The sequence below is a fragment of the Euwallacea fornicatus genome, chromosome 5 (assembly GCF_040115645.1).
Source record: "Euwallacea fornicatus isolate EFF26 chromosome 5, ASM4011564v1, whole genome shotgun sequence".
NCBI classification, from domain to species: Eukaryota; Metazoa; Arthropoda; class Insecta; order Coleoptera; family Curculionidae; genus Euwallacea; species Euwallacea fornicatus.
The window spans coordinates 1,531,919-1,545,135 of NC_089545.1; the positions used below are offsets into that span (position 1 = coordinate 1,531,919).

Genomic DNA, 13,217 nt, shown 5'->3' on the forward strand with positions numbered 1-13,217 from the left:
TTGCTGCCAAACTTGCAAGCATAATTATTTTTCGCCTTGAATATAACCTCGTACGCAGATTTGACGAAAGCCAGCATACATTGTGTATCAAGTGTTGATGTTAACTTTATTAAACACTGCTTTTGTTCGAGCTTAAAATGGTTTAGTAACGTTCTTTCGTCCTTAATATTTCCTCCAAGTGAATGGTGGTGTGGAAAAACGTTTGAAACTTTTGTATTATTTCCAACCGGCAACATCGGTCCATTAAATGACAAGTGATGCATTTAAATGTCAAATATGTTAAATATTCTAAAAAATTTGGTAAACATCGAAACTTGAGCTAAATTTTATCTATTTTTAACTAAAGAGTTATTCTGTTGATCACGTAAGGCACACAGATAATAAATTATTCGTGAAGTTTGCACAAACAGCCACAAAATCCCGGTAAGTATCCCTTGCACTGCAATAATAATCCTAACCTGCAAATCTCTTTGACTACTTTTAGCTACAAAAATGGGTGATGAACCGGTAATGGCAACTAACGACGACGCCAGCGAGTGCAAAAGGGGCGCAGTTCAATTGGGTTATTGGACAGACAACTACATTCACTATTTTGTCAAGCAGATTGAGAGGAGGGCCCCAGAAATCAACAGAGGATACTTTGCTCGAATCAAAGGTGTGGATAACTTCATTCAAAAATTCATCAATAGAGTGGGTAGCAATGCACAGATAGTCAACTTTGGAGCAGGCTTTGACACCCTATATTGGCGCCTTAAAGATGAGGGTACTGTCATTTCCAGTTACATAGAGTTAGACTTCCCTGCGGTAACATCAAAGAAGTGCTACATGATCAAAAAAAACAAACCTCTTTTGGACAGGATATATGAGCAAGATGGTGAGGTAAAATTCAGTTCCACTGACATGCATTCAGGGAATTATCACTGTATGGGAGTCAATTTGAGAAATATATCACAATTAAAAGAGAAGCTACAGCAAGCTGAAATAAAGTTTGATAAGCCAACTCTTTTTATTGCTGAGTGTGTGCTAGTTTATATAGAGAGTGAGTGGGTTAACCGTCTGTTGCAATGGATCTCCTCTACTTTTGCTGTTGGTCTATTTATAAATTATGAGATGTGCAACATGAATGATACATTTGGCCATGTAATGCTGGGAAATTTGAGAGCTAGAGGCTGCACTTTAGCAGGTATCGAGCATTGCAAAAACTTAGACACACAGAAGAATAGATTTACAGATAATGGTTGGCTGGGTTCAAAAGCCTGGGACATGGTTGAAGTTTATCAGTCAATTGAAACAAGTGATCGAACAAGGATTGAAAAAATCGAATTTCTGGATGAGCAAGAGCTGCTTATACAATTATTCCAACATTATTGCATTTGTATTGCTTGGTTGGGTAATGATTTTGCTGATTTCAATATTGGGATGTAGATGATGCCCACTGGTCTTTAAAAGGTGACTGTGATATTTTTTGCTAATTTAGTCGTCTGCTAGTATCAAATCTAGTGTTCAGTATCATCCTATTTAGCTCCCTTTGTGTGTGATAGATGTAGATAAAATTTGTTTCAATAAATAAGTACTTATCAGAAATGACTTTTGTTTTATTTTTGTGTGGAAGTTGAAACTGGAAAAATTATTGTTTTAACTCCTGGGTTAAAACAATAATGTAGACCCTTAATAAAAAACTTTTCTAAATGAATTTATGCGTTAATGGCGGCATAAAGCTTTTGTCGAAGACGCTATGCTTAGCTGAACGAGGCAAGCCGGAACTTTATGAACTCAACATGGGTTAATCAAAACTTTTATAGCTTTTCGATGGGAGAAATTAACTTTTCTAACGATAAGAAAACGTAGTTAAGCGAACAAAATTATTTGGGGAAGTTTGGAGAAGCTGCCCCTGTCAAAACTAATTTTTCTTTCCTTTTTTCAACAACAGCCCCATATATAAATTATCTTGGAACTTTTGGATATCTTTTTTTTATATCGCTCCAACTTTTACACAAGGTAGATATCTGGATACGATACCTACGTAAGGATGCATATCTGCTTGCATTTTTTACCGAAACAGGAAATAAATTTGAAATACGCAACTTGGCGAAGATGTGCAATTGCTTTTTACACTGCAACAAGTGTCTAATAATTTTAAAGGAGTAAATTTTTAATAAAAGATCAGTATCACGTCCCTTGAATATTTGAAATTTTAATTCAGGCGATAACATCGCCGTTAGAGAGTTCTATCAGGGAATTTCACGCAAACATGGAAGAACCGCTAGGTCTAAGCGGAGTTATATGTACTAAATAATTCAAATGTTTGCACGATGTACTTTTACGGAATGTTTGAAGCAAAATGGAAATATTTTGAAAGGATCGTTTATGTGTTATGCTTTCTGAAAGTTGTATGCTATTACATTTAGGGTGCTTTGCCCCAGTCGAAGTTATTGCTGAAAAATACATAACGTTTAGTCCTACTCCCGAATTTCTCAAGCGGTTTGTGTACTTAGCAATAAATCGTTGTGTCACTAGGGTGTTTGCGTGGCTTCGTCTTTTAAAAGCGACCAAAACTTAACGTCTGAGGTGAATGTAACGTATATAAATGGTCATAAATTTGTGGGTGTTAGTTCAGGTTCATTCTGGTGGTTAATCCTTGCCAGAATGAAAAAATGTTTGAAACCTCATTGTAAGGTATTAATTTTAAGCCTCACATCCACATTTGTAGCCTCATTATAATGACCAAATGACGTTGGAAAACTGATGTTTTTTTTATGTATATACCACCGTTGCAGTTTTGCAATAAATTTTATATTTCAAAAAAATACAAAAATGAACACATTATTCAATTCTCAGATTTCGGGAAATCGATATAAAATTCTCGAATTTCAGACACCGGTTAAATTTGAAAAATTAGTTCAGGTTTGCGTGTCGTTTGATTAATGTCGTGGGGACGTCAACTCAACATTACAATTGGGTAATTTACTGATGGATGTTAGATTTGGTGAATATGACGTCGTTATGATGTAACTCTCACGTGATTTTGACAGTGATTTCCACATCACTCAAACAATTTCTTTATGGTCATTTGATCACCTTTATCAGACGTCCCACAAAGATTGTCGGATTGTTCGGCGGTGACGTTTTTCTTAACAACCTTTGTGTTGTTGAAAGTTCGTTCGTTAGTGACAATTTACATACATAAATGTAAAGGACCAGCTAAACATATCAGCACTTCTAATTTTATAAGCTACAAGGAATTAGGAAAGAAACTTTACAAACTTTCATAGTTAACATTATCAACCCCATAAGAACGCTGGCTTTAACTTTTCGAAAGTTATCGATCAGCAAAAACTTTGCCGGAGTCTTATAACTAATATGAAATTTTCTAACTCGATCTAAAACCTGCGAAGGTTATGAAATCCCTTGCTTGTCGAAGTTACGCAGAAATAAAATATTATTAGCTCTAGTGTATAGTCAGATTAATTAAGGCCTTCGCAGTTAATGAGGCATTACATTGACATTTTCACCTAATTCGTAGAAAGGAAACTTGACGCTATGTCTGCTGCCGCTTGTATAACAAATAATAATCGAACCTCTAATTTTGGATGCCAAAGAGGTTTTAGTCTCCATGCTAATAATTATTGATGTTATGAATCAAAGTTTGGCAAAAAAAGTTGATTTAATGCTCATATCTAACATCTCCCCCTCGACATATCCATTGTAGGTGTGGGATTTGTCCCCAATATCTTCGGCGGTGTGTAATTTGAGTCGACCTTATTTCAGAACTAATATATTAGCATATTTGCAGATCAATAACATGATTTATTCACGCACTTACTCTACGAGCATATTATTGGTTCAATACTCCTTAATTATACCTTATTTAAGAGGTAGAAGTTTTAAAAACGGGAAACTAAAGTAAGGCTGTTCCAACTTGTTCCCTCCCGCTTCTTCTTAAGCTTTCCGTGCAAATAATAAGTTATAACCCATAATTTATGAAATATGGTACAATAATGTGAGGTAAATTGGGCTGGAAACTCGGGAAACTAGGAGGAAGTGTAATAAAGACCCATTTAAAGCCTGGTTTTGCGGTCTTTCTCTGATCTAAAAAGAGACGTTTTCTGCAGATTTATGGTATACAGATCATAAAAGTTGATATAATTTTTTGATCATTCTTATGGTCATATCTTTGAAATTGCGCCGTTTCATTAGATAGACGATATTTAATTCGGCTTCGGTACATTCCGCCACGAGGAAATTCATTCATCCCTTTAATAATGAACCTGAAATAGTACCATTAAAAATAAAAAGTTTATCAACATATTTAAATTTTCAGTGTATAACCTTATAAACAGCCATAAAGCATTTTTCCTTTATATTGCAGCCTCGAGCTGCAGCTGAAAAAGCTTCACAAAGCGATGTCAGCCACGGTGGATAACTTAATTTAAAGCTACAAATGTAGTACAGTAGATTTATCTGTAGCAAGGTCTGAACTGGCACTTGGAAAAATAGAAAAGTGATTCATTTAGTCGTCAACCAATTTGAAAAGTTCTACACGAGTCATATCTGATACGGACAAAAATTGCCCAGTTTCGCATGAGTTTCTTCGGTTGTGTTACGCTAACATTGCATGCTTAAAGGCAATAATCTTCATAAAACTGCAACCCAATGTAATCTGAATGAAACATAGGATTTCTTTCAATATATGACTCGGGTTTATTGCGTTTTTAAACTTACGAGTTTACTCGGAAGCACCGCTAGAATGATAATATAACACGGAGCGAGGTGTTGTTGCCTGTCGCAATATGATTGATTGATTGCACCTCCTCTTTAGGGAGGATTTCGGGTCTGTGATTAAAATAGGATATTTTACGAATTTGTTTTAAAATCGGGTAATTACGAACGTGTCTCTATTTGCTCTGATGAGTCCAACGATCATAAATATCGGCAAAGATTAAAATCCAAAAATTATTGTTCTGTCGATAAGCTCAAATGAAACTTTTACTGGGAAGGTCAAAAAGAAAATCTGCTGTGTTAAATTTTATGATTTGCCGTTAAAATGCGGAGAAGGATATCATCGTTAATTTTCACTCGCATGGAGTATAGAAGCCCAGTCTTTAATTCCTGGAATAGGTACTGCATAATGTCAGATAGAAACGTGCATTAATCAACCAACATCAAATTGAATTTTGCATTCAATTTTGAAGAATAGTGACACTTTTGTCAGGGGTTGCCAATTATTAAGAACGTCGAAAAAATCATAATTACAACAAATTAAAATGAATTAATTTCCCATTTAGCACACCCAGCACATCAGCAGTAACAAGAAACTTTATTGTATATACAAGGTGTTACATAATAGCACATTAAAAGTTCAGGGCGTAAATTTGTGAATAAGAAAGGAAAATTCATATGGAGTGGAATGCGTTTTCGCTTCTTACCTGCGATACAAAGTGAAAAAAATTTACTTTTTTACGTTTCTTTTTAATAAACCCGTTCCGACATTAAATATTTTTATTGAAATTTTAACATATCCGTTTAGGAGACGATAATGTTTTTAATTTCATACTGTTCACCGTTTCTTGGAAATTTTTGAAAAAATATCATTTCCTAACTAATGTTAAAAGTTCAAAACTAAATTAGGTAAATTACGTTATTTATAGAAGAACAATTAAATAAGGGTATTGAAAATGCTTTCCATCTGCAAGAATGCATGCCTCGACGCTTTTTCCCATATTTTAGCGCACTCTTTGAAAACTCCCTTGTGTATTTTTTATTGTTTTAAACGAATGAATTATGATATTACTCCGTTGCAGATTGTGACGTTTTATTTTTTTCCATTAAAACAGTTTAACGTTATGAAAAACATTCAAGAGATCTTTTTTTTCAGAGAAATATAAAACATCAAGAAAATTATTGTTTTTTTTTTTTTAATTCCATGGCGTATCGTATTTTTCGTTTAAAATGCTCGGTGTCGCATCACTGGCAACGCCGCTGGTGAAATTAAAAACTTTACCTTTCTCTTAAAAGATGTGCCTTTCTACCTATTTTACGCTTCCCAATTTTCACAAAAATGTTTAATACCGGCACAGACTTATTAAAACAAAAAAATTACAAACAAAAAGCGAAAACGGCTTCATGGTCTCATGAACTTTTCTTCTTTAAATCATTTGTACATTCATCTTCTAAATTTTTAACGTGTGATTATGAAATACGCTGTATATTTTCCTCAACCGCCCGCCCTTGCTTTGTAATATAAAACAGTATGAAATTCAAAGGCGTAGCTGCTTTTTTCCTCAAGTTAATTTTTGAGTAGACAGTCACATCAGAGAGAGGAAAATTCTAATATCTGAGCCACCACTGGAAATTTGGTAAAAGTCTGTATATGTATTTTACCCTAACTTCTTTTTAACGTACTGTATGTGAGGCGTACTATTCCAATGAAATAAGAGCCTTTTTTTCGCCAGTTACCGATCTTTAAATGTAAAAGTGAAAATTCCCAATAATCTACATTGGCTAACAGGAAATTAAAACTTCGAAGCAGTTGCTGAAAAAGCTCTAAATAGTCTCTATTTTTGATATTTTGTTATACGCAGCGCGAAATTCTAAAGGCGTGGATGGTAGAAAAATTGTAGGGGATGCTACTAAAAATCAGGAATTCGATGCATATAATTTCCGATATCTTATTGAGATTCTCTATCAACTCTCGATGACGTATGGTTCAAATTACGTAGCTTTTTATCACGTCAAAAAATATAACAAATGAGAGTCGCCTTATGTAAAATGACAAGTCACACAAATTTAATATGGTAGAAAAGAATGAAGATACATTCGAACGTCAAAAGTAATCTTATTTTTTTGCACTGTTGTCAGTTAATTTGTTAACATTTTGGTTTAAGTTCGTATTTTAAACAGTTGTGTTCTTTGTTCATCAACTTTTGCGATAAAAATTTGTTCTTTTAAGAACTAAAATAGTGCTCCTGGTTGTTTATTGCAGGTGCTGTTATTATTATTGGTATAATACTCAAGTATGTATTTATATAAGCAGCAATACTAAACAAATTTCTGCTACATATTAATTTTGAAAAGATGTGGCATCGCTGTTGATAAGAAGCCTATGACATGCATAACAAGGCAACTTATTTAAATCATAGATATTTTTGTTGAAGAGCTGCAGGTTTTCGAATGTAAAAGGGTTGCGATGTTCTTAAAAAAATCTTTTCCCGTGGCTGATCGATATGCAGCCTCGAATTTCAGTGGTGCGGGTGCCTTTTTTCGCCAGTTACAAAGTCTTAAGAAAAAAACGTCTTCTGGGCAACAGAAAATGAAATTTTCGGTGTCATATATAAAAATGTTCTATAGCGAAAGCTTTTTCATCCGGTAATGGCCAGCACACATAATAGGTGTTGTTTTTCGTTGGTTTGCCAGTTGGACAGTTGTAACTGTTGAAAATTCCTCTTCACGTTATTCGTCCAAAAACTGGATTTTTTGCTGAAGACGCCAATACTTAATCGAGGTAAATGTGACACAAAGAAAGTTATGCAATGTGCCTTTTTCATTCTTCGTCTCTTATTTTTATCTCTCAAAAGCTGTGGTCTTACTGGTTGCCATACAATTAATACAAGTCAGGCTTGTCCAATTACTTCTTCATCCGTGAACGACAGAGACTGTTTGTCTTCTATGGATAACGCCAAAACAAAACCGATTCGAAGTGTTCCAGACACCTGATAGATGATGCCATATGTTTGGCAAGTGGTTCCCAGCTGCTATTTGGGCCAAAATTTAAATCCCCCAATTTCCCAATTTATCGTCTGGCGAAGCATTTCAATTCCTGAGGATTCGAGTTAAACTTTTAACTGTATCTGTGTACAAACATCTTTTCATTTTGCGATCTTTGTTTTCATTCCTCTGCCGGATCCTGCAATTTACGAGCAGATCTCTCGGAAACTCCCTCAATAATTCAAATTCCCTTGCCCCGAAAACATCGTGCAGGAGGGATTCCTTAGCCGAGGACTTAGAGCCTCTCATCTAAAAGCATTAACACACCATTTTCATGTAGCGCCGATAATTAACAATAAGATCTGAGGGTAGATTATTATAAAGTGAATTTATGTGCCATCAAGGAGTCCCGGTGCTTTTGGGAGTTTAGTAAGTATAATATTTGAAGGACGGAGTTTATGGAATAGCACATACGGTGCAAACTTTGAAAATTGATTATTGCATGTAACTTATAATAATACATGGACCATGTATTTTAAGATTGGATGAGATTCTGCACGTGATGTTCAGTAAATTTTATCTGCAATGTAAATTCAGTGTGTTTACGGCTTCAATGTATGCGATAGGAAATAATAAAATGCCGGTAGAAAATTCTATTTCAAGAAATCAACATGAAGCGTATTCCTTTGTATTGTCGGTAATAAAATGTGAGTCATACGAGCGAAAATTATGAGTGGAAGCATGCTTGAACATTTTCAGCTTTCCTTCTTCAACGGTTTCTAGACTATTCAAGCTTCATTGGCATTTTAATGCTATTTTGTCGATTCTGAAAATTTTGTAAAGTTCATACTTTCCCCTAAAGGATCTTGGCAAATTTAGCTGAATCTATATCTCGGTACCACACATTTGAACAGATTTATGGTTCTAAATTTTGTGGTCACAAATGAGACTTTATCTATGTACTTCTCCGAAAGCCACAAACCACATAATGCATTTGCCCAATTTAAGGTTACCTTAGGGGTTTGCCATTGTGCCTCCAGGGCTGATCCCTCAGGAAAAAAGTTTTTATATGTGCCTGATGGACATAAATGTGGATCGTGCGACAACACCCTCCGGATTTTTGTTTTGCGTAAGGTTGGATGTGTGATACAAATCAAGAGTTTTTACGCATTGCAGATTTATTATGAGGTGAACAATATACCTACGACAAAGATATAGATTAAATTTTGGCCTGGATCGCTGCGACGCAATAGTATATACAACAAAAAACACAATGTCGATCAATCAATATCGACTGCATTCACAAACGACTTTAAAAGCCCTACGCAGACCCTGATGAAACTACAGAGCACCCCATTAGAGTTTTAGTAATTGAAGGTATCACCTTGAAATCTAAGACTTTCTACGTACACTTGCGTCTTAGCCTCTGGCTATTTGGTTAAAACGTGTTATTAATGGATAAATTACGTATCGTCGGAATTCGATTGTTTTAAATGAAAGTTTTAACTAAGGGAAAGCACTAAATTTTACATTACACGTAACAGAAGAACCTCGGTTTTTGCCACAGACCCTAATCAATCTGGCTAGTAAATCCTACGCTCTAATTAACCCTCTATTGGCTCAAAATGGTTTTTGCTCGTTTGGGTTGTACAGCGTCGAAAAAGCAGTATAAAACTAGAATACACCAAAAGTTATAACGTAACGTGTAATAAAACACAGATGCCTGAAATTTCCCTTTGCGTCATTGACGGGGAAGGACTAGGCGAAAGTGGATAGTTTTCCCAGACTTTTACTCGTCTACTTTGTTCGGAAAACCCCGGCGAAAGCACATCGGAATTAATATTGCAAAGGCAAATTTTATTCCTCCCTATTCACGATACATGGAGGAAGTTCTAGGCCAGGAGGCCAATTTAATTATTTTGTTTTCTTAGGTATTGGCGAATGGTTTGATTTAAAATTTTTGGGGTTGGGCCTGTCAACCATTTCCAAGGTTTTTCGAAACCTCGGAAAATTTAATGCAGCCTGTTGGAATTTTTTGGAAGTCCCAAAGTCGGTCTCCTTTTTTGAATTTCTTCCGTTTCTTCTTCCGCCTGACGAGTTGTTGGAGGCTTGAAAAATAAAGAACTGGGGAGGTTTTAGTGCAAAAAGTTATATTTATTCTGTTGCCCTGAAGTACTTTTCGGAACCCAAAGGGTTTCTTTGTAGCATGGACGTTCAACAGCTACCAAATGATTTTTTGGACAGTACGGGCTTTCACTAAATTTCAGCGTTCGGACTTCAGGGGCAGTGTTACAGCAAAAAATAAAATGATTCCCCATTTCCCCAACACGATCCATCGATCTTGGTAATTGTTTTTAATAACGTGTCCAGAACCAAATGGACGAAATCTATATTTTCAGAAAACGTAAACGCCCTCAATTAACAGGAGTCGAAATCAGTGTTAAATTTTCAACAGTCCTATCCCTTCCGAACAAATTGCTCTTCTTTCAGACCACAATTCTGACATTATCGGAATTACCGTGTACCATTTTTCTTCTGGGACCGTCCGAGGAAAAATTGACCCCGATATACGTCAGTACGTTTAACTGCACACCGGAAAGAATTATTAGGATATCCCCTGGAAAAACCTTAGGCCCCAGGTCGATAGTTAAACGAGGCATGTTGGCTTTTAGGTCAGCAGGTATTTTTCGTTTCTGCCACCTACTATGTATGTACGTCGTGAAAATGAAAAGTCTCGTGAAAAGACTTACCTGATTTATTCGCATTTGAGTCGCAGTGAGTATCGGTCAAATTTTACCGATGTCAATTGATACCTCTTTGCTACTCAGTTTGTGGATTTTTCGCTACGAGGACTGTTCCAGAAGTGCCAGATCTGACATACAGATGGCGATTTTTTTGCTAAAAATTTCCCGTTATTTTACAAAGGCCTAACCTTAAAAAAGATTATATCTAAAGTTTAAGACTTCTACGTGGATTAACGTTCGTTTCGGAGCCGGTTTTAGTGAGCGCTTTTAGAGATTTTGTGAACATGAAAAAACGTGGCGATCGATACGTGATTCTACGCGTTTATTTGAAAGGTCTTGTCTGTGTCGATGCCAAAGGGGACTACGTTGAGAAATAATACAATATTAAGTTGTTTTTTCTAAGAGTTAGGTCGGCTACTTCTGGGACTATCCTCGTACTTCACCATTTCCATTGCCTATAACCAATTTTACAGCGTCGTGCGAGCCGCCTTTAGGTTGCCACGAACTACTACTGATAAACAAATCGAAAACTGAGAATTTAAGTTCTATATTATCAAACCTTTTGTTGTGTCTAATTTTCACAACACATCTAATTTAGGTAAGGTATATTTGTTTAGCGTTTATCTTTTACCAAATAGCCATTTATCGTTTATTCCCGCGAAAACAGCTGTGTGCATCTGAATGGGTACACAAATAAATAAACACGATACGCAGGTTTTATGGGAATTATGTCGATTTTAAAATTGTTTCTCGATTCGTCAAGATTTCGAAAGTGAGAAAACATTGCAACTGCCATGAAGGAGTTCCATCGCAGTGCGGCTGGAAAAGGCGCTTCTGGACGAACAAAGTAATATGCCGCAGCTTAGTGACGAGAATTAAAAAAAAAACCTGAGATTTTTGTTTCATTAGGGGGGCTCCGAGTAATTAGTATGCAAATTACTTCTTTGCCCTTGTATTTATATTTAATTAATCGCCTTCACATCCCTTTCTTTTGCCGCGCGCTGTCCAACTGCCTTGGGCTCGTTAGATGGCTAAATAATTTGTTATTCCTTGTTTCATTAGGTTTCGACTAATGCGAATTAATGGCTCTTCAGAGGCATATGTCCGCCCTCTCGGAAAGAGTCCACCCCCCAATGTCCACCCTCTCTACAGAGTTCGAGTTATAATGTGAAAATTGCTAGGGTTTAAGGACATGTTTCCCCTAGAGGCCACCCTCCTTTATTCTATAAGCCCTAATCTACTTTTGATTTACATCCCTAAATTGCATAAGAATGGCCTATAAGCGGGACAAAAAGGAAACAACCGACCGTTGCGTGTACGTAAAAATTGCTTAAGAAAATCACGTAATACAGGAATTTATTATTAAAACTCTGTAGGTATTATGAGCAACTTGGTAACGATTCATTTAAACAATATATCTGCTTTCTTCGTTATACGGCATGTGCCGCCGCACAAATCATCTTGGCTTCCCAGCAATATATTGCAATCTGAGGCTGAATCAGATCGCGTGGAGAGGCATTTCAATAGACAAACTGTATTGAATACATATCGGGCTTTAATGAGTCCTCTCCAGGCAATAACTTTTATTACGACAACACTTCATTTATCGTTGTTGAATAAAGTATTGTAGACCCAGTCTTCTTTCGGCGACACATCCCTGCATGGGATTGTATTAGCTTCCTTGCGAGTTGAAGCATTATCTGATATACAAAAGAATATAAGCTGCTTTCTATAAGACTCCTGGATGGATTCCTATTGTTTTTCAAAAGAGAATATGATATTTTCTTTCCGTTATTTTGCCCTCCAAAATTTCCGAAGACTCAGAGAGGCAATAAAGCCGCTGTCGCCTGACAAAAAGCAGAAATAGTGGAAACATTCGAAGTTAGTTCATGATTATTTAATTGGCTGAAACTTCTAGAGTTTATTATGCATTATTTGATGAATAAAAAGTTTTAACACAAACTTTTTCTGATGATGCCAATAGCGGAACTGATGCTAAGTTTGCTTATTTTCCAGCGAATACAGACAACTTTCCTGAGTTACCCACTTAGAACATAATGCAGCCCATTTAAAATTATCCCTGTTGAACTTTGTCGCTCATTGTATATTTTCAGTTGAAAAAAGCCCCAATTGGACTAGGAGATGAGGAAACTCAAAGTCTCCCCAATTACGGACTTAACCGGCATGGAAACAGGAATAGGACCAAATACGCTTTTACCCGTTGAAGCTCAAGTTCGGTATAAAAATATGAAGATATTTCAGACGTTAAAAGAAAGGTCCTTATTGAATTTAAATTGAATATAAATATACCGCATGGAATCGTTTTCAATTGTACACTCTCATTGTAGATTCAGATAGCATTCGGTGGAACGGATGCATGGTAATCTTTATCAAAATTGGGAAAGGTGTCGAGATCACGTACCTACATATGCATCACTTTTGATTCATTGCAGGAGAAAATCCTTATGATCCGGCTTGTTAAATACAATTTTCAGTTTAGATTTTCCATGTGTTCGCAATTTTATTTTCAGTATTTACGTCGGCGAAGGTTGGCCTCGGTAATTTCGGCTCTCAACATGGGGATTCAGAAGCTATTACATTGCTACTACCTTCGAAAATATCAGAGAAGAACAGAAATTTGCGACGTTCTTTTTCTCTTTTTCCTCGTTTAAGCTATAGAGAGAGTGTAAAAATGGAGATGCTTTCTTAAAGCACTTATTTGCGGACTAGAAATACTCAAATTAAACATCTACATAAAACTCGAATACA

General features: G+C 36.0%; 2 protein-coding genes across 3 annotated transcripts in view; one reads left to right on the forward strand and one right to left on the reverse strand.

The window, feature by feature from the left end:
- Scp2 (Sarcoplasmic calcium-binding protein 2) overlaps positions 1 to 13,217 on the reverse strand; it is a 47,344-nt gene that overhangs the window by 23,370 nt on the left and 10,757 nt on the right. The gene's annotated exons all lie outside the window — the stretch shown is intronic.
- On the forward strand, positions 253 to 1,584 carry LOC136339193 (leucine carboxyl methyltransferase 1). Its single transcript, XM_066282220.1, has 2 exons — positions 253 to 423; positions 485 to 1,584. The coding sequence occupies exon 2, from the start codon at positions 493 to 495 to the stop codon at positions 1,423 to 1,425; it is 933 nt and encodes a 310-aa protein (XP_066138317.1). The 5' UTR covers positions 253 to 423; positions 485 to 492; the 3' UTR covers positions 1,426 to 1,584.

Excerpts from the sequence above, each read along its gene's own strand:
- LOC136339193 (XM_066282220.1), top strand. The coding sequence starts at position 493 with ATGGGTGATGAACCGGTAATGGCAACTAACGACGACGCCAGCGAGTGC.